This window comes from Egretta garzetta, unplaced genomic scaffold, assembly GCF_000687185.1.
Source record: "Egretta garzetta isolate BGI_Z169 unplaced genomic scaffold, ASM68718v1 scaffold287, whole genome shotgun sequence".
NCBI classification, from domain to species: domain Eukaryota; kingdom Metazoa; phylum Chordata; class Aves; order Pelecaniformes; family Ardeidae; genus Egretta; species Egretta garzetta.
In genome coordinates this window covers 1,094,615-1,112,031 of record NW_009260435.1, presented here as the reverse complement: position 1 = coordinate 1,112,031, position 17,417 = coordinate 1,094,615, and the positions used below count along the sequence as shown (strand labels likewise).

At 48.9% G+C, this 17,417-nt stretch overlaps 1 protein-coding gene across 4 annotated transcripts in view; it reads left to right on the top strand.

Annotated features, from left to right (window-relative positions):
* PKM (pyruvate kinase M1/2) overlaps positions 1-17,324 on the top strand; it is a 24,673-nt gene extending 7,349 nt beyond the window's left edge. For 2 of the 4 annotated variants that reach the window (XM_035899475.1, XM_035899476.1), the window contains 10 exons: positions 2,341-2,510; positions 2,890-2,981; positions 5,933-6,064; positions 6,274-6,460; positions 7,237-7,507; positions 8,167-8,317; positions 9,709-9,861; positions 13,781-13,947; positions 16,130-16,311; positions 16,587-17,321. In XM_035899475.1, coding sequence (XP_035755368.1) covers positions 2,360-2,510; positions 2,890-2,981; positions 5,933-6,064; positions 6,274-6,460; positions 7,237-7,507; positions 8,167-8,317; positions 9,709-9,861; positions 13,781-13,947; positions 16,130-16,311; positions 16,587-16,693 — 1,593 coding nt within the window. In that variant the 5' untranslated portion in view covers positions 2,341-2,359 and the 3' untranslated portion in view covers positions 16,694-17,321. Of the gene's footprint in view, positions 1-2,084; positions 2,128-2,340; positions 2,511-2,889; positions 2,982-5,932; positions 6,065-6,273; positions 6,461-7,236; positions 7,508-8,166; positions 8,318-9,708; positions 9,862-13,105; positions 13,273-13,780; positions 13,948-16,129; positions 16,312-16,586 lie in introns of those variants that run through there. The other 2 variants (XM_009643898.2, XM_009643897.2) reach the window with 2 other exon arrangements.
* The last annotated feature ends 93 nt before the right edge of the window (positions 17,325-17,417 follow it).

Below are 17,417 nucleotides of genomic sequence, written 5' to 3'. Positions count from 1 at the left end.
GGGGGGAAGCACAAGTGTGGAGGAGTGGGAAATGCCAGACATTCTTATTACATTTATAAGACCAATCCTTCCAGGAGAATTGAGTTGATGCTTTGTAAATACATGGTAATGGGAGGCAGGAGGGAGTATTAAAAAGTGAAGCAGGGCACGGTGCTGTGGGCAGATGGGTATTTGGGATACTTTTTGGCTGCTGTGTTTCTGCTCTCACCCCCGGACAAGGTCACAGTGTCTGGGATAAATTTTTCTGAGCTCACTGAACTGCTGGAAGATCTTGTGAAGGGGGTTCTGAGTGGGAACTTAACTTTCCTTTTTCTCTATAAAGACTTTAGGGGGTTTAAAATTGTATTTGCAAGTGACTTGAATGGGTAGGGGATTTCTGTGAGATGCGACAACTCACCTGCCTATTTTTAAAACCTTCCAAGTCATGCTCTGGATTCGGTTTCTGTCTCGGGATCCCGTTGCTTCATATTCCTCTTGTTCCCAGAAGCTGCGCAGACCCATTCGCCCGTGTTATTGTGTGGAGGTGATTTCCCAGCAAAGGCTTATTTTTTTTGGCATTTAGAGAAGCCAGTGCTGCTCCACAGGTGTCGAAGGATGCAGCAGCAAGTGTTAGAGGGCTAAAACACAATGTTTCAGGGCTGACCAGCAGGTTTTCCTATAATAATGGGACTTTGTCGGGCTTTTTATGTGGGCAGACCTTCTTGTAATGACTCCGGTGAATTAGCAGCTTCTGACAGGGCTGAGGGAAAGGAGGCTTTGCCAGGACAAATTATGGTTTTTTGCTGGCCTGACTCCTTTCTGCCGCATGGGAGCGAGGCAATGGTGAGTCAGGGCTGTCTGCGAGAGGATCTGCACGTACGTGGGGAAGGTCTGCAGAGCAGAAGTGGCCAAGGGGAGGAGCGAACTGAGCCTCTGCGGCACCAGGCAGGCACATGGCAGGCCGGCAGGAGATCTCCCTGCCTGTTTCCTTAGAGGCATGGCTTTGTTCTGGTCAGCCTCGCTAGCTTTGGCAAAGCTTTCGGGTTTATTAGTGCCTCTGTTTCAAAGCCGAATACTGAGCTAGCTGGTGTGTGCAGCTAACACCATTTTGTGATTTATTGGTTTGGGGTTCTTTTTGTCTGCTTGGGGCAGGCAGAACAAAACCCCTGCTCTGCCCCTGCCTTTGGCTGAGCAGCAGCCCACATTTCTACAAGCGCCATGCTTTAAGCGTATTTTATAGGTGAAGGCAGCTTATGCTGAAAGAGCAGCCTGCCTTGAACATCCCCTGCGTGCCCAGGGGATGAAGTTTGAAGTCAAACCACTGTTTGAAGTCAGAGCTAGTGATCTGCCCATGCCAGTAGCCACCACATTACATCACTCTCTTCCTGGAGGCTTTTTGAATGCTGGCAGTCTCGCCTGGGCAGGTTGAAGAGGACAAACAGCTTTTAGCTGCCGCTGCTCCTTGAGAACAAAACAATTGCGGTGCGGCCAGAGGTGTGTGGTTGGAAATGCCTGGGAGCACCAGTGCTGCCATTGTGGGGATGCTCTAGTCCTGCAGAGGCAAGCAGCCTGAGTTCAGAGAGGTGTTTTCATCCAAACTTTGGGAAAAAAAAACAAAAAACAAACAAAACCAAAAAAAAACCCCAAACAAAAACCCCCAAGCCAAACCAGTTTTAAACCTTGAGGTGGTTTTCTGTTGCCCTGGGTGAGGGGGAATGCAGGGGATGGGGGAAACCCACAGCATCCTCAATTTGAAGAGGCACCCTGAGCGTATTAAAGAAATCTTCTGTCTTTTACATGTTCTCTGCCAAGGTGTTGTATTTAATCAACTCAAGTCTACTTGCTTGTGCAAGCTTAAAGGATGGGTTTTAAGCTTAGGTGGACTTTGCCGTGATTAGATGCTTCTTGGCGGAAGATTGCCCGCGTAAGAGTGTATCTGCGGTCACGCTAGTGCTGAGCTGCCCGGGTCCCCAGTTACAATGGGAAATGCAGTCGAGGCCTGTAGGAGAAAGGACTTGAGAGCTGGGAGGGAGGAGGCAGAATCTCTGCCTGTGCACTCAAGTGCTTGAATTTTGTTGCGTTGTGTAGCTCCAAGGGAAGACTGGCAATGAAGAGAAGCTATGAAGGGAACATCTGCGTAGAAGGCAGGTGAGCTTTGGGTGGTGCACATGGGGGATGACATGGAAATAGAAGTGTGTCTTGACTGTATACAAGACTCTCAAGTAGGAACATAAGATAGTTTGACCTAGTAGCAGCTTTCTTGTCACCTGCATATTCATCACATGGGTGTTGTTGGTGTCTCTGCTTGAGGAGGAAGTTCTGGGTGATTCCTAAGCCTGGCACCACCTTCTTCTCTTATAGACACAGGATTCCAGCAACAATGTCGAAGCACCACGATGCAGGGACTGCTTTCATCCAGACCCAGCAGCTGCATGCTGCCATGGCGGACACCTTCCTGGAGCACATGTGCCGCTTGGACATCGACTCGGAGCCAACCATTGCGAGAAACACTGGCATCATCTGCACCATTGGTAGGCAACTCCTAGATAGGGGAGAATTGCAGCTGTGAACCCCTGTGCTGGTGAAACTTGTTAGGGAAATCATGGGAAGGCTTAAGCTTTCATTCCTTGCCAGGGCTGAACTTGTGTGTTGAAAGAACCTGGCTTTCCCATGTCTGCCTAATCTGTGTTATCGGTAGGAGTGAATCTGGTAGCCACGGAAATCAGAACTGCTTAGGTTCTGCCATGCTTCTTGAGGCAAGTTAAAACAGTCTTTGCTACCAAAGAGATGAGCTGCTTCAGCACTGAGCAGTCCGTATCCATTGCACTTTTCCACGTGAAACAGCCTGCCGTGTGTAGGTTAGCTCATCGTTTTTACAAAGTTAATATTCAAACTGTGTCTTCCTCCTAGGCCCAGCCTCCCGCTCGGTGGAGAAGCTGAAAGAAATGATTAAATCTGGAATGAATGTTGCCCGCCTCAACTTCTCTCACGGCACCCACGAGGTAAGGGTGGGATCTGAGCTGATACAGCCCTGGCTGGGCCGTGTGTGTGCGTCTGCTGGCCCCATCCCTCATGGAGCAGGGAAATCCAGCTTAGTCCAGACCAGCCTTGGTGTGGGAAAGCACAACTTAGCTCTGCTTTTGGGGAAGCATCTATATTGAGCCTGTGTAATTGCTGATAATGTTTAAGGGTGCTTTCTGAGCCATTTTGGAAGCGGTTCAAGTTGGTTCTACACCCTTCTCTATACCAAGGAGGCAGGTAACTGATATTTGACGCTGATGTGCCAACAGCTTGCCATGAAATCCTTCAGTTCTTCCTGCTGTTCTCTGTACAAAGCTGCTGCTTCTCAGTTAATAGCAGAAGCCAAGAATGTTTGTCCCTGTTTTGCTGTGCACCTCTGCTATTGGTTGCTCATCTTGCTTCTTGTTTCATTGCTGGGGGTTTTGCAAGTAGGTGATCAATGAATAACCTTGTCTCAAAAGAAAACTGTTAGTGATTTGAAGAAATTTCTGTGCCTACTTGAAAGAAGTGAACTCTCCTGGCTTTGCTTGGCTAACCAGCCGCTCCGATTGTGTTCCTGGTGGTGCTGTGAGCTTATAAGAATAAGGTCAAAAGAAATCAACACTGTTCATGGCAGACAAGCTCTGGTTGATATAAATAGATACTCCTCAGCGATACTGGAGGAGCCGAGGATCCCATTCCAGGTTGCCTAGAATGCCACCCTGAGCCTTCCCGATGAGTTTTTTTTGCCCTGGCTGCCCTCCAGCTTTCAAAATGTCAGGCGGTAGCCAGTAGCAGCTGTAGGTGGCTGTACTTACTGAACCATGAGCCTTGCAGTGCGTAACAGCTTGGCCTCTCACCCCTGTGGCCTTTAAAGGCCACAAGGCGCTGTCAAAATAGAAAGGTCTGATGCTTAATTGCGGACAACCGTCAGACCTTGACTAAACACCCGGGAGTGGTGTCGGTACCTAGGTTGCAGTTAGTAAAAGCTGCCTGAGGAAAGGGTAGCGTGGAATAGCTTTGCATCTCAGTAGTCAAATCCTGTAGCTGGGTGGCTCTGCAGGGAGTTGGTGGCCAGGCTGAAACTGGGAATTTTCGCACCATTACTGCCCAGTGGAGCTGCTGCTGTGGTTTGTGTACCTGTTAGCTGAGGTTAAGGACGGACTGTCGCTTTCTGCTTTGGGTGAGGTCTAATTGCACATTTCATACAAATGAGGTTAGATTACAGCAGTCTGGTCTTGCTGTCATCTCCTTTAGAGTTTGACTATCAACTGTAGCCAGTCTTAAATCCAAGTACCCTCCTGGTTCCTCCAAAACACTCCAGTTCCCAGCGAATCCCTGAAGAGTTTTCATCTATCGTGAGCGCTTTGGTTCTTGTGTCTGCTCTAAAGCATTCAACAGGGCTTCAACTTTAACAGAGATGCTCTAGTACCTGGCTGCAACCTTTTTATATAGAAAAAAAATGGCTTTTACTTCCAGCTCTGCCTGCATTCCTGTTCTGTGTATGTAACTCTTCAGGAAGTTGCTCCCTATGAGCCAGTTAGTCATCAGTATTAAACTAAAAATGAAAAATCCCAGGTGACTGGGACCAGATAAACATAATAGCAGTGTTCAGGCAAGTTTTTCTGTACTGCCTGTACTGCATCCACTTAGGCTGCCATGCGTAGAAGGGTGACGGCCTTCTCAGTCTCAACTTGCAGACTCAATCAGTAAACGAAATGATTTTTCCTGCTCTAGAGAGTTAGCAGTTGCAGTGTATCTCTGGCCGAGGGCATGCACCTGAACTTCAGCACAGCTTTTTTTCCGGCCCCACCTTCTTGGTGCTGGATTACCATCCCTGCCATAGTGAAGTTGGTGTGTGGGGCTTGTGTCAAGGCGGGTGGCATGGGGGAAATGAGGTGCTTCCAGGTGAGTCAGGTCAAACGCTGTCAGTCTGTGGTGCAGAGAGGGGAAAGGGTATTTCTTATCTGCAAAAGTCTGTCAAGTGTTACACAACTTGCAGTTGAGGTTATCTTTTAATGTTGTTTAAGCAAGTAAAGTAAACTGATCTGCTGGTCATCTGAAGCTCATTTGAGGTAGTTGGGATTGGAGTTTCCCCGCAGAACCGTCTGTTCTGAAACTGGTGGTGTTGACGAAAAGCTCTTACATGTGTGAAAATTTGGAAGCCGGGTGTGTGGTGCTGGACTCTTGAACTTCTGGCTACCATTGCTTTGGCTCTCAAAATAAAATGTAAATACTTAAATGGATAAGGTTCTCTTGGTAAATCCTTTATCTTTAGGGGAAATTTAAGCCAAAGAGTTATAAAAAAAGCTTGTCTATCTGCTCGCTTGTGGAACTGATAAGAGAGGTCAGGCTGGAAGTCTGTGGGGGAGTCGGTGGTGCAGAGAGCAGCGTCTTCCCTTCTGTGCTCTGAAGGGAGGAGGAAGACAGCCATGTGTGGCAGTTGCTTAGACGCAACATTCTCCTGGCATTCGGGAGTCTTTCCATGCACGTAATTGTCCCAGTTGCCGATGTTTTGCCATGTTGAATAGGCAGGTGTTCAGCAGAGCTTTTGGAAATGTTCTTCTGAAAGGCCTGTTGGTCGGTCGGCCATCTTCAAACAGCAAGTGTACGTCCTGAGGGAAAATTGCTTCGGCCAAGTGCCTGGGCTGTCTCCTGGGATTAGAACTGGGGGCACCAAAGGCACAGACGAATAACTGCTGGACTCCACTTCCATGTGGGGAAGGCCTTTGTATCCTCACGCTCTGCTTTTCTGGAGCTCAGTCTGAATTTAGTTCTCAAGCTAGAACTGAAATTGAGCATAACATGAGAGCAACGCTGTCAGCTTGGGCAGTGTTTGCGGTGTGTAGTGATCTTTCGTAAGCGGTGAAGTGTTGAAATAGCCTGAACATTTCCTTTTTTTTTTTTTCCCCCTTACCGGTATCATGAACCTTTTTTTATTTTCCCTTACCAGTATCATGAGGGCACAATCAAGAACGTGCGAGAAGCTACAGAGAGCTTTGCCTCTGATCCCATCACTTACAGACCTGTGGCTATTGCACTGGATACCAAGGGACCTGAAATCCGAACTGGACTCATTAAGGGAGTAAGTTGCTTTTTTTTTTTTTCTCCCACTTTTTTTAGCACATGAGACTAGATACCACATTATGCCTGTGGCCTTTTCCAAACAAAATGTGTCTCTAGGAAACGAGGTAATAAACCAACTACCAAAAGCTTTATGAACTGCTGCAGGCTGGGAGGTGGTAGTGTACTGGTTTTTACTGGTTTTGCTGAAATCCATGTTTTGACATGCAGAGTGGCACAGCAGAAGTGGAGCTGAAGAAGGGTGCGGCGCTCAAAGTGACCCTGGATGATGCCTTCATGGAGAATTGTGATGAGAACGTGCTGTGGGTGGACTACAAGAATCTCACCAAGGTTGTAGAAGTTGGCAGCAAAATCTATGTGGACGATGGTCTGATTTCCTTGCTGGTTAAGGAGAAAGGTGTGTAACAACTGTCCCAGCTATGCCTGTTTGTTTTCTTCTCAACATATTCATGTTTTCCCTCCAGTAACTTTTTTTAGCTTGCAGTTGTGTATTAATGACAGGAGAGTGTGGTTCTTAATGCTGTAGTGAGGCTTTGAGCAAAACTTTCTCTACTTCAACTAACAAGTTTCCAGAAACTTAACTTCAACTGGGTTTCACTAGTCTGTCATCTAAAACCCTCCTTCAAAGATTGTTAGGGACATACCAATGGCTCACAATTAAACCCTGTTTAGCCAATTCATACTTTTAGCCAGGCTAATTCATACTTTGAATGCAGGATTTAACTGGTTTTACAGTGCAAACTCTGAGTTTTGTGGTTAGAGACGGGGCTAGTTTCAGCTGGTAATGTAGGGGCAAGGTTAGTTCCACAATACTCCCTTCATAGTGCTGCCTAAACTGCTCTAGCCTCAAGGTATTGCCTCTAATCCCAGAGTGTGCAGGGAGAGGAGGTGAGGCTTTGGTGGGACTCAGTTTGTTATGCCAGGGCTCCTGTGAGTAAAAATTCAACCTTGTGGCATTTTTGGGGAGGCAGTTCCAACCTCCTGCACAGAACAAAGGACACCTCTTCTCCAAGTATAGCATAGAAGTGGTTTTAAACTGGTCTGTGCTCCCATGGGTAAACTGCTGAAGAGAACGGTGATGCGCTTTTATCACGCGTGGTTGCTATTGGCACTGCTGTTCTTGGGCAGGGAGCCTTCTGGTAAACGCTGACTGTGGGAACACATCTGTTTCAGGCAAAGACTATGTCATGACGGAGATCGAGAATGGCGGCATGCTTGGCAGCAAGAAGGGAGTGAACCTGCCCGGCGCCGCAGTCGACCTGCCTGCGGTCTCTGAAAAGGACATCCAGGACCTGAAATTTGGTGTGGAGCAGAATGTGGATATGGTGTTTGCCTCCTTCATCCGCAAAGCTGCTGACGTCCATGCCGTCAGGAAGGTGCTCGGGGAGAAGGGAAAGAACATCAAGATCATCAGCAAGATCGAAAACCACGAGGGTGTGCGCAGGTGAGCTTTGTGCAGGTGACACTTCATTTGGGTTTGTCACGCTGTAGCAGTGGAAGAACTGTAGGCAGGACTCCTGGTCTCTGGCTTGCCGGCAGCGGCAAACTTACTAGTCCGAGTAACAGGGTGGTAGTGGAAGTCATCGGTTAATGCCATGTGCATGGAACTTGTAGTAGCTGTGGTATGAGCAGTGGGTTGTGTAACTGGCACACATCCTGAGCTTGTGGGGACAGTGTCACAATCTCCCTGCGTCCCTGAAAAATCTGTGCTATTTTTTGTAGCAAGTGTGAGCTCAAAGTTGAGCAACCTTGCTGTTCTGGATGCGAATTGGTGAGCTAACTCATGGGAATCACCAAGTCTGTGACAAACAATCGGATGAAAATACCTCTCATCAACTCACACTCCCCTTCATCTGTCTCTTGTATAGCTTTGGAAACCTTTATATGGCACTTTGTACATACTGCGACTTGGTCTTGTTTTTCTTCCTCCTACCTTGGCATTACAGAATACCAAAGAGGCATGTGGAAAGCCTGTGTGCTGACAGCATAGCTGCGTATCTTGCTCCAGAGTGATGCTCCCTTTCAGAGGGTGATGACAGAACAGAAGGGGAAAGATGCTTTGCAGAACAAATGGGATAACAAACCTTCTTCTCTTGCTGTCAGGTTTGATGAGATCATGGAGGCCAGCGATGGCATTATGGTGGCCCGTGGTGACCTGGGAATTGAGATCCCTGCTGAAAAAGTCTTCCTTGCCCAGAAGATGATGATTGGGCGCTGCAACAGAGCTGGCAAACCCATCATCTGTGCCACTCAGGTACTCGAAACGCAACACTAGCTTGTAACTGCCGGAGCCTGGCAGGGTTTGAATGCCAGTAGCCATTGTGGCTTGATGGCATTCGCTAGAGAATGAGATGCCAAGAGGGAAGAAGTTTTGCTTGTGGCTGAATGGCTCATCTCAAGGCACTTCTCCAAAGATGTGTTTGGGATCTTCCCCAATAAGGTTACAGGACCTCTTGTGTGGCTGCTGAAGGTTGTACCCCTCAAAACTTGATGCAGTATGAGCCTTTTGGGTTGACTACACAAATTCTTGGCGGGAGGGGAATTCGCTTGTGCTTTGTCTTGGCATCTTGTAGCATCACATCTGTGTCAGAGAAGACTTGTTGAGGTTCCCAGGTATTTTACAAGATGCGTCCACACTGTAGCGTCAGAAGGAACTGAGTAAAAGATCCATCTTATTCTGGGAGCTGTTATTGAAGGAGGGGGAGCTGATGCTCAGCTTCACTGGTTCCAGTAGGGCTCATGTGCGAACAGTCCTCGGGCGCTGGGAGGACTGGTTTTCTGGCTGTGCTTGCTCTGTGCACAGGCTGTGGAAGTGAAAACTCTCTAGACAGTAGTCATCAGACAAGAGTCTGGATTTACAGTAGCATGTGCTCCTTCCTCTTCCTGTAGCGCTCCTGAAATACAACTGAAACGCTGCCTCGGGTGGCGTTTCATGAGGAAATGAGTGATGTTTGCCTGGTGGTGAGCTGCAGTGGGGAGGAGGCCAAGCACCTGAGGAAGATAGAGCTGGCCGGGATCTGGTGTGTGGAGTTCTGGGAGAGGGGGGTAGGAAGAGCTAACCTTGTGGAAAGCCGTCCTGTTTTCTGCTCTCTTCAGGGTGGGTGCTTAGGAGGCTGGTGGTGTTAGCTGTTCTGAGTTTACTAGCCTGTTACATATTGTATAAAGATTTTGAAATCTTGTGTGGATGAAGATAACGTTAGTTGGTGCAGACCTTGCTGTTTACCTACTTTTTCATGAAAAGAAAACCACAAAGCCCTAGACGCTAATTTGGGAGCATGAGGCTGGATTTGAGCTTTCCATAAAGATGTCTAATGCTCTGCTGTAAAGAGCTCAGAGTTCTTTGGACCAAGACCCGTGCTGAAAAGTTAAATAGGAAAGTCTGTGTCTGTGATGTTGTGTGGGTTAAATCTCCCTGGAAAAGGAGAAAATGTAGAAGGGGTACAAAATGAAATGGGTTGTTTTTCTGCCTGGTAGATGCTTAAATTCAACACTGGTTAGGGACTAGGCCCCTCCATCCTGTACCCACAGGAGAGCTCTTCTTATGGAGTCCTTAGGCTGCACCCTGTCTATACTGAAGTGCACTAGTGAAAAAGCATCTGGTTCCTTCTGCAGTGTCTTGATTTCTTTGGATTTGTTCTCTTCTAGATGCTGGAAAGCATGATCAAGAAACCTCGCCCCACCCGTGCTGAGGGCAGCGATGTTGCTAATGCTGTCCTGGATGGAGCGGACTGCATCATGCTTTCCGGAGAGACCGCCAAGGGAGACTACCCGCTGGAGGCTGTGCGCATGCAGCACGCTGTGAGTACTGCCCTCGCTCTGGCGGGGGCCCTGGCCTGCAGGTGAAAGTAGCAGCAGTACTCTCTTGCCCTGCTATCTTCCATCTGAGCTGGGCACCTGAAGATCTAAATGTGCCTGGTGCTAGGTGGCAGCACCTAGCAGCCCAAAGGAGTGATTTCTTCCTTCACGCTCCCACTGTGGCTATTTTGTTACCTAGCATGGTCCTGAGGGCCTGAAACCTCACTTTTTTTTTTTGTGTTCCAAACTATTGTCAGGCAGAGCTGAGAACTGCTCTGCGGTGCCCTGAAATCTAAAACTTCAGATTGCTCATATTAATTTTTTTTATTTAGGCCAGGATAAAGGGGTTTTTGCCATTACCTTGGTATGAGTTTCTCCAAATGCCCCATTTGTTTTGGCCTTAAACTTCTCCAAGGTCAAGGAGCTGCTTAAGCAGTTTACCTCTAGATAATAAAAGGTATTGGCTGACTCCTCTCGGGGGGGTGGTGGGGTGGTGGTGAGGGAGGCTTGTGAGCCTGATTTACAGCACTGTTGCATTTGGTGCCTGGTGTGCTTGGTGTTTGTTGCACAAGTACTGACAGCACCATATTTTTACATGCCTGAACTGCCAGAAACCTCTGCTCTGCTTCGAGTTCACCCAGCTCATGTTTCAGCTGATAAAAAGCCTGATGTCATGTATCTGCAAGTGTTGCTTCTCCCCAGTTAGCAGTGCTGTGAATCGCAGCAGTGATAACTCTCACCAGGTTTATTTGCAATTCAGGTTATAGAGTTTAATCAACTCGGCTAGTGTTTGTTTGCAGTGCATTGTGTAAATGTCTTTTACCTTTATCTGGTCAATATGGAGTGGTTTTTGCATGTTACAAATGGAAAATATGACTTGAATACTGAACAGCAACTGCTGGCTTACAGGCCGAACGCTAACGGTGCAACTAAAAGGTTCTTCCTCAGTTCCTGCCCCTGCCCCCCCTCAAATCATGAGGATTGACTTTCTACCAAGAGTTGGAAACTTGCTGCAGCAAACCTTATACCTGGGTTTCCATTCTGGCATTAGTTCTTAGGCTCAGGCAGGTTGTATTGTACCTGTAGCCCCAGCTCAGGATCTGCTGCCCGTGCTTCCATCTTCCTGCAGCCCTGGTAATAGTGGCGTTCACTCTGCCAGGCCCCCACAGAAATACTGAAGGTGTTAACCCTCTGTGCAGAGGAGCAAATACAGATTCGCTTCATTTAATGTAACGTGGCACAGGCAGCAAGTTGCCAGCTCTGTCCCTCTGCAGTCAGGATCTTTCATCTGAGCTAATTTACTTGGTGTTAGTTGAGAGAAGCCCTGCCCAGAAATTGTGCCTGAATAACCATGGTCTGAAGATCTGCAGCATGGCCAGAGCAGGTGAATGTTTCCATCTGAAGAGGCCAAGCAGTCATAGCAGGGAGAGAGCACCTTACCCCTGGTAAAGAATGGCTCCTGCATGCATTCCCTGGCCTGAAAGAGATGAGCTTGCTCTTTAGTGGCTGGCATCTCTGACAAAAATGCCTTGAGTTGAGTAGCAAGCTTCCAAATATCGGGCAGGCTGTTTTCCTGTTTGTGGGAGTGGGCTTCCTTCCAATTCCAGTCCGCGATCCACAGTTGTCTTCAAATGCTGCTCTGGCCATGCTGTCTCACGGGACCAAGGTTAAATAGCCGCTCCATTTTCCTTTCTTCTACCTTCATCCTGCTCTCTCCACCTGCATACCAACTGGAAACCCTCTAGCTGTCTCTATATGAGTAAAGCCAGCTGTGATGTGGAGTTAAGGATTGCTGTGCCCTTCTGCAGCTGCTGTCAAAGCAGACACATGTATATGCGTACTCTCTTCCAACTGGGGAATGCAGGCTTCCCTCTAAACTCAGGTTCGCCCTGTGTGTTACACAGAGCTGCCTGCCTTTGGACCAGGAGCTGAAGGATAAACTGCCTGGCTACCAGCTCTTGCATTTGGATTAAGTGTTTTGAGGCGAATGTACTTCCATTTTATCTAACAGCCAGTGTAAAGCCAGCAGTACAAAAACTGACTGCTTTAGGACTGGGGCTGACACTGGACTGCTGTTCCTGCCTGTCATGTGTCCTGTTATTTTTAGACATAAGATGCTTAATTACTTTGGCTTAAAGCGGTATCTGTGGAAGAGGGATAATTCCTAGCATCACACTCACTAACACTAGAGTAGCAAAATTCTTATCTGATAGGGGTCTAACTACAAAGCTTGCACTATAATGGCACTTAAGTCTCTGCTTAAACATCAACTCGTCATGCTTTGTCTGGCGGTTGCTCACTTTCTGGAGTAACTGGTTGAAGTTGTCCTTGAAAAAATGATCATGCTTTTTCTAGTCTCTGCAAGCCTTCTTTATCGGGTTGTCAGGGGCTAATGCAAGATGAGAATTGGCTTTAAATACGAGTGATTACCTGCATACTGGGGTGGCTAGATGACTAAACTTGTTGCAAATGCTTAGCCTGAAGAGAAAGCCCTTAGTTGTGCCTCTGTACCTCTCATCTGCCTCTGTACAAACACCCCAATGTACACTTTGCAACAACCCTGTAAGGAAGACTTGTTCCTATTTCTGTTACCGAAAGAGAAGTTGTTAATGGCACTTGGAGGTGAAACTCTTCGTTGGCTCTCAAGTTAAGCTGAATCGAACGAAGCTGAGAGACTATCTCCCAACTTCAGGGGTGATGCTCAAAGTGCATTGCTCGCATGTTGGCTCCGTGAATATTCTTCCAGCAGCACTGTGTGGTGTTGGGAGAGTATGAAAGGGGGGTGTGGAGCTATGGAGATTTCCTCCTGAGGAATTGCAGGCTGGTAGATGGCATGAGAGTCCTTCAAGGAAGTAATAAGCAGCTGCAGAAAATGCAGTCTGACTCTGAGCTGGCTTGCTCTGGTCCCTGAAAAGCAATCTGTGTTTGCCTGCTCTGAAAGGACTCCAAAATACAGCAAGAATTCCACCTTGGAAATGCCTGCCCAGTGAGCAGGGCCTGCCAGTTGAAAGGTGCAGTGGACCAGCCAGCGTGGCTAAAACATGTTAGAGTGGGTTGCATTCAGCAAACTCACAACCTGAGAGCCAAAAAGTTTCACAACCTGACCTTTAATATCCCTTTGCATGCATTACTGTGATAGTTAAGCAATTTAATGTGATCTCATGTTACTCTGGTATATCTTCCCTTCTTTTCTTTCCTTCTTTTCTTTGCTCTTTTTCTCCTCCTTCCCTCTTACTTGGGCCTGCAGATCGCTCGTGAGGCTGAGGCCGCAATGTTTCATCGTCAGCTGTTCGAAGAAATTTTCCGCCTCAATGTTAACAACAGGGACCCTGCCGATGCCATGGCAGTAGGCGCAGTGGAGGCCTCTTTTAAGTGCTTAGCTCCAGCCCTGATAGTTCTGACAGAGTCCGGCAGGTAGGGCTCAGAGAGGGGGCTTGGTGCCAGTAGCTGTTACCATGAATAAAAACACACGCTCCATTCTAACACTGCAAATATTTAGCAAGCAGCTTGCTGCTATGGTGTCAGCCTTGCATAACCACTGCAGCCTGAGTCGAGTTTCTCTGTGGCAGGGAGGGACTTCAGGTAGGCAGGAGCAGAGCGAGAGTGCCTGGCAGTTGGCATGAGTGTCACCTGAGTGTGGGCTCGGCAGGGCGAGGTGACTCAGCGGGTGCCACCAATTCAGAAAAGAAACATTGAGAACTGGATGATTCCTCTATGAGGCTGCACTGTTTGGGTGGCTGAGTGTTGCGGCCATTGCCCCATCCTGTTGAACTAAATCTGGGCTTGCTAATTGGCAACTCTTAATGTCAAAAGCTGACAATATTTGCGTGACACCTTGCTGATAGAGCACCTCATCTTACCCTGTGCTGCCCCGAGCGACTGATGTGAGTGTTGTCTTCCCGAACGCGTGTCACTCTTATAGATTGCCCGGGAGGCCGAAGCCGCCATCTTTCACAGGCAGTTGTTTGAGGAACTGCGTCGTCTGACTTCCTTGAACTGTGATCCCACGGAGGCTGCCGCTGTTGGCGCTGTGGAAGCGTCCTTCAAGTGCTGCAGCGGGGCCATTATTGTCCTCACCAAATCTGGAAGGTAGGAGGTGACAGGTTCCCTCAGGTCAAGCCCACTTCGTGATGGGGTGGGGGAAAGGAGACTCGCAGAAAAGATGACTTTGAAAGACTAGAGCTGTCACAGCAAAGCCCAGGTTTTTTGGCAGCAACTGAGAGCTCAGGCCGCCTTCCTGCAGTGCCGGTTCCTCTGGAGATGGGCAGACATCTTAACCATCTGCACATACGTAACCGCCAAGTCCCTCAGCCTGTCTCTGCCAGCATGGCATCAGCACCGAGCCCTGTCTCCCCTTGCTGCTGCAAATGGTATCTCTGCCAGCAGCGCTGGCTGGAAGAGTCAAGGGAAAATAAGTGTTGCAGCTTTGATTCAAACTTCTTGGCAAGAAATCCTTGATTTAGCAGTAAGGCAGGAGTTCAGTGGATGCAGAATACTCTTTAAATTTTTTTTTTTTTTTTTTTAAATTGAGGCCTTGGCCTTTTATAGTAGCATCCAGACTATAGGTCCCTTGCTGAATCTTTTGGGCATCAGCCCTGCTTGCCTAAGCCCTAAGGGTGAAGCCTAGAATTACTAGGCAGGGAAACTGAAAGTGTTGGAAATCGCCTTTTACAGGCTTCCGTATGCCTGCCTGCAAGTAATATCGCTGAACAGGCAGGCATCTGCGCACTCAGGTGTGAGCTCAGCGCCTTGGCTGTAGGTGAGAGACAGCAATGCAGATGTGCTGGAACTATATAGTTTGGGTTTTCTGTCCAGTGATGGTGACAACCGCCGAGTAGAGATTGGCTCTTCCCATTGTGGAGAGGAAGCTGAAGCCTCACTGATCATCTTTTCCAGCTGGAGGAACTAGGCTGCTCCCCCTCAAAGCACATCCAACTGTAAATCTCAGACTGCTTTCTGGAAGAGAATCTGAATTTCTTGCACTGGATTCAGACCAAAGAGCAGCGGCAGATATGATTATACTCTGGGCATGGTCTAACCTGAAGAACTGGACCATCAGTGAATCCTTCACCCAAACTTACAGCTTAAAATGATTTGAAGCAGCTGCTTTCTGCAGAGATGAGGAGTGACTATAAGCACTGACTTTCTGCATGCCCTCATGCTTCTAATGTTTCTTTGTAAAAGGTCCCAGTCTTACGCTTGACCTTTTTAGAGAGATTTGAACTCTGATATTTGAATATTTTTAGCTGTGGATTCTGTTACAGCCTTTGAGTACCTGGGTCTCCCTCCTAGAGCTACCGGGAGGCTTCTTGGACAGCGTGGGAACGATTGTCTGAGAGCTGGCACGTGTGTTTGGGTGCTTCGAGCGGACTGCTACTGCCTACTTCAAGCAGTGATCTTTGAGTATTGCTGAGCTTGGCTCCGCTAAACAAGGCTGCAAAAGCTGCTGGAGATCCTGGCATCCTCATGGAGCTGTAAATGTAGTGGCCTTGGCAGTTTTAATCTGCATTTATTTGCAGACGCATGCTGTAAGCAGTGCCCAGGGCATGGGGGGGCCTGTAGTCCCCACCCAGTGTGTGCTGTTTGTTATGTTAAGGCATTTTAAGGATTCTGTGCCTGACTTGCCAGTATGAATTTTGGCCTCTGTTGCATTTGCTTCCTGCTGCGTGCAAGAGCAGAGCTCTGTGCAGAGGAACTGGCCTGTTCACTGACTTTAGCAGGTGAACGTGGCTGGGAGGCAAATGGCTTCCTGCTTGGCAAGCTTTGGGTAGAGCTGCTGGCCTGGGCTCTTTCCATCCCATAAACCAGGAGCTCCTCAAAACAGAGGAGAACTTGCAGGGACCCCCACTGAGATACCAAGGGCTGCTTGCAGAGGCCAGAATAAATGGCACCTTGCTGTCTTAACATAGCAACAGAGACAAATAAAGGCTTGTTTTCAGAAGAAAACACACGGATGGCACTTCCTAAACTTGGAGGTGAGGTGATTTTCACCCCAAGGCTCGAGTAAGGAATGATGGCCGTTGGTGGTGCCTAACTGGGAATTCAGCAGAGCATCAAGCTCGTTGGTGAGCTGGGCTCTTGCCAGCATCTCCTGTGGTCATCCTCTTTGTCCCTCTGGGGGTTTTGTGGAGCCCTCCAAGGTGACAGGCAAACCTTGCTGCCGCTTGTCCTGCGAGTGGAGCCGCCCCTCTGGCTGTACAGCATCTTCCTTGAGCTCCCTCTTGGGTGGCTGTGCCTGTAATGTGGTGCTTCACCTCTCCTTTCCTTCTAGGTCTGCGCACCTGGTGTCCCGGTACCGCCCGCGGGCTCCCATCATCGCTGTGACCCGTAATGACCAGACGGCACGCCAGGCCCACCTCTACCGGGGCATCTTCCCTGTCCTGTGCAAAGAACCAGCCCACGACGCCTGGGCGGAGGACGTGGACCTTCGTGTCAACCTGGGCATGAGTGTTGGTGAGTGATGCTGCTCAGGTGGTGCTTTTGGGGTTACCAGTGGGGATGTGGTGACAAAGGGAGAGGAACTGGCTGCTGGCGTGGTAACAGTATCTGATTGGGAAAAGGGGGACGGCAGTTACATAAGCACGACCTCATCTGATGGGGAAATAGGGCAGCGGGTTTGTGGTGGCTGCCTTAAAATAGGTTCCAACAGAAAAGCAGGTTTGTTTTAATGTGGTAAGTGCTGGAAACTGTTCATTGCTCCTGAGCCACCTCCCTCTCTTCTCTCCTAGGCAAAGCGCGTGGGTTCTTCAAGACCGGTGACCTGGTCATCGTCCTGACAGGCTGGCGCCCCGGCTCAGGCTACACCAACACCATGCGTGTGGTGCCTGTTCCCTGAACGACTGACTCCAACCAGCACCCTCCTTCCTTCCCCCTTCCCCTCCCCTCTCCCCTCGCGTTAGACCAGCCATCACTTGCGATATTCTCCTTGTCCCTAGAGTGGATATAGGTTGCTAAACACCACCCAGTGCAGCAGCAGCAGGGGGAAGAGACTTGAAATCACTTAAAAAAAAAAAAAAAAAAAAAAAAAAAAAAAAATTATACTTGAAGTGTATATTTTTTTTAAAAACCTCTCCCTCTAGTGAAGTCCTGCCCTGATCTATGTTGGAGTCCCTCCTGGGCCTCCTCTTAGCCCTGCCCCTGTCCTCAGGGTGCGAAATGTCCCTTTTCCCTGCCCCTCCTTTGGGGTGATGGGGAAGGGGAGAGGTGAGGTGTGGCTGGCTGTTCCCTTGTCATGCTCCTCGCCTGAGGGAAGCTGCTCCTCACCCCTACCCCCCCTGCAGCCAGGCGCTCCCCACAGACCAAACCCCAGATGAATCTAGCCCCCTAAGCTGGTTCTGTTTCAGGGCTGGGGGTGGAAGCATGCCCTGTGCTCCCCTTACAGCCTCCTCTTGTGTCTCAGTCGTGTTTTTTTCCCTCTCCCTCCCCCCTGCACACCACCGGGCCCCTGGGGGGGTCGAGCACCACTCTCCATCAATAAAGAGAAGCTGAAGCACCCGCCGGGCTGCCCCGCTCCCTGGGCTGGGGGGGGAAGAGGGTGGCGGTGGGTCCCCACTGGGGCA